This window comes from Nestor notabilis, unplaced genomic scaffold, assembly GCF_000696875.1.
Source record: "Nestor notabilis isolate BGI_N333 unplaced genomic scaffold, ASM69687v1 scaffold19966, whole genome shotgun sequence".
Classification (NCBI taxonomy): Eukaryota; Metazoa; Chordata; class Aves; order Psittaciformes; family Psittacidae; genus Nestor; species Nestor notabilis.
Window position 1 is genome coordinate 475 of NW_009934472.1, and position 2,389 is coordinate 2,863.

The 2,389-nt window shown below is 54.8% G+C and overlaps 1 protein-coding gene across 1 annotated transcript in view; it reads right to left on the minus strand.

The window, feature by feature from the left end:
- Positions 1–2,386, minus strand: part of MARS2 (methionyl-tRNA synthetase 2, mitochondrial) — a gene marked incomplete at its 5' end in the record, with an annotated part of 2,604 nt that extends 218 nt beyond the window's left edge. The window contains 2 exons of the mRNA XM_010017367.1: positions 12–938; positions 2,258–2,386. Of these exons, the coding sequence (XP_010015669.1) occupies positions 12–938; positions 2,258–2,386 (1,056 nt within the window). The remainder of the gene's footprint in view (positions 1–11; positions 939–2,257) is intronic.
- Between the last annotated feature and the right edge of the window lie 3 nt (positions 2,387–2,389).

Here is a 2,389-nt window from a genome sequence, read left to right on the forward strand (position 1 = left end):
TCCAGGGTGACGTGTATTATGGGATCAAGCCAGAGCTGCTCGTCAGGGTCCTTCCGGTTAAGTTTCCATGGCCTGTGCCTCTGGAAGAAACTGTTGGTCTGCCTTACACACAGGGTAATACATTCTAAAGCCTTGTAGATCTGGAAACCCTCAAAGTAATCAGCCACCTGCAGAGGCAGAGAAGCCATGGATGCCAGGAACTCGTAGTCTTCAGCAGAAGCTCTGCCCGTGCCTTTTGCCTCCCTGGAATCCGAGATCTTTGGAAAACAAGACTCTGAGAAACAAGGGTAGGTGTTGCTGGGGTTAATGCTGAGGGCTGTGGACCGATTCAGAAGCCCCCCAAGCGCATCTGCCAGTTCTGAATTCACCACCTTAAGGACCTTCTCATGGTAGTAGTCACAGTCCCGCTCAGGCACGCCCTGCCTTAGCAGGAAGTACCGAAACCCATCCACAGTGTACTGTTCCATACAGGAGAAGGGGTCAACCACGTTGCCCAGGCTTTTTGACATCTTCTGCCCGCAGACAGTCCAGTGGGAGTGCACAAGGATCCGCTCGGGGGGCCGCAGCCCCACTGCCATCAGCAGAGCTGGCCAGTAGACAGCGTGGAACTTAAGGATGTCCTTGCCCACAATGTGCACGGCCGGCCACCACTCCCCGTGTGCTGTGGGGTAGCCCACCACGCTCAGGTAGTTCACCAGTGCATCTACCCACACGTAAATAGTTTGTGTTGGGTCACCAGGGACAGGGATTCCCCACTGCAGCCGGCTGCTCTCCCGAGAGACTGACAGGTCTGGCAAGTCCTCTTCCAGCCAGCGCAGCACGCGCTGGTAGAAAGGGTTGGGGGAGATGGCGTGTGGGTTCTTTTGGAGCCACTTCCACAGCGGATCCCGGAACGCCGACAGCCTGAACATGTAATTCTCCTCTTTGGTCCAGTGCACCTGGGAAGGCAGGAGCAGAAAGAACGACAGTCGAAACGCGCTGCAAACAGCTTCCCAATTTGCAGGCAGTGTTCTCAGCGAGGGGCTGTCCCACGTTCCCTCTGCCTTTGGGTATGCTCCCCACCACGCGTGAACCCCCAGCAGCTTTCTATGACCAGCAGGAACCTGCTCTCCCGAGACACGCCCTGAGTCCTCAGGCACTTGGGATGGCTCAGCAGCTGCTTTTGAAGGTGCTCGTGCCCCCAGGGAAGGAACACCTGCATACCTTCCTATCTGCCAGGTGTGGCATCAGGCAAGAATTAGAAGCATAGTTTTGCAATAAAAATCATGAGAAGGCAACACAACATTGTTAACTACTGCTCAGGAACACCCCTGGCACATGCTTTGCCTTTCTCCTGGGTGCTATGTTCTTCCTTTCCCCCAGTTTAAGCATTAGTGCATCTCAGCTGCTAACTTGGCTAGCCTGTCACCGCGTTACAGCACTGACAGCACCCCTCTCACACCACCTCGCAAGACCTTCTCCGTTTCTCTTGGACAGTTTGCAGGCAGCTAAGGCAGGTAATTGTCCTCAGGGTGTATTTGCCTCTGAAACCTGCTGACTCTGTTTTAGATCTAAAGAATGATTTCTTGGCCTGAAAACTTATCTCTTCCCCAACTATGTTAGGTGCTTTACCAAGAGATATTATTTGTCTACACACCCCTTTCTGTGCAAACCAACACTCCTGTGCCCCAGCCTCATACAAATATCACAGGAGCATAACCTCTGCCTACCTCTGAAACACAATTATCTGCAACTGCTGGATTAAACCATGTAAGTCCTGACATTTCAGAAAGTGCAGTGGCAGAGACTCTGGGTCAGGCACCCCGCTCCTGCCTGCAGCGCTGTGCAGTCATCAGGCAGAGCACAGGCCTGTAGAGTTACAGTGCTTTATGTGGGGCTGAAGCCTACATAATGAGACTGACAGAAAGTGTCCAGAGGCCAAACATAATCGCCTCACAAAACAGGTCTGAAACTCCCCACACCCAGTGAACGCCCTCACCCTTGTGCACAGCAAACTTCTCCCATCTCCACCTGCAAGCCCCGTTTCCAGGCCAGCAGACTGCAGAGCCAGCCCCAGCTGAACCCTTCCCATGGCTTTGGCAGTGCTCCCCTGCACCACCACAGATTGCTACAGACACAGAGGAGACATTCCGTGACATACAAGGTGAGCCTCGGCTGACGTGAAGCACAAAAGGCCTCGGGAAGCATAAACACCTCCGGATTTGGCCAGAGCAAAGCACCGAGCGCTGTGTCCGTGGGAGCGGGACGGCGCCGGTACCTGATGGCCGGTCTCCAGCGACACCTTGCAGAGGCGCCCCTGCGCATCCCTGCGCTCGGCCAGCTGGCTCTCGGGCAGGAAGCACTCCTCGGCGGTGCAGTACCAGCCCTCGTAAGACCCTTTGTAGAGGAC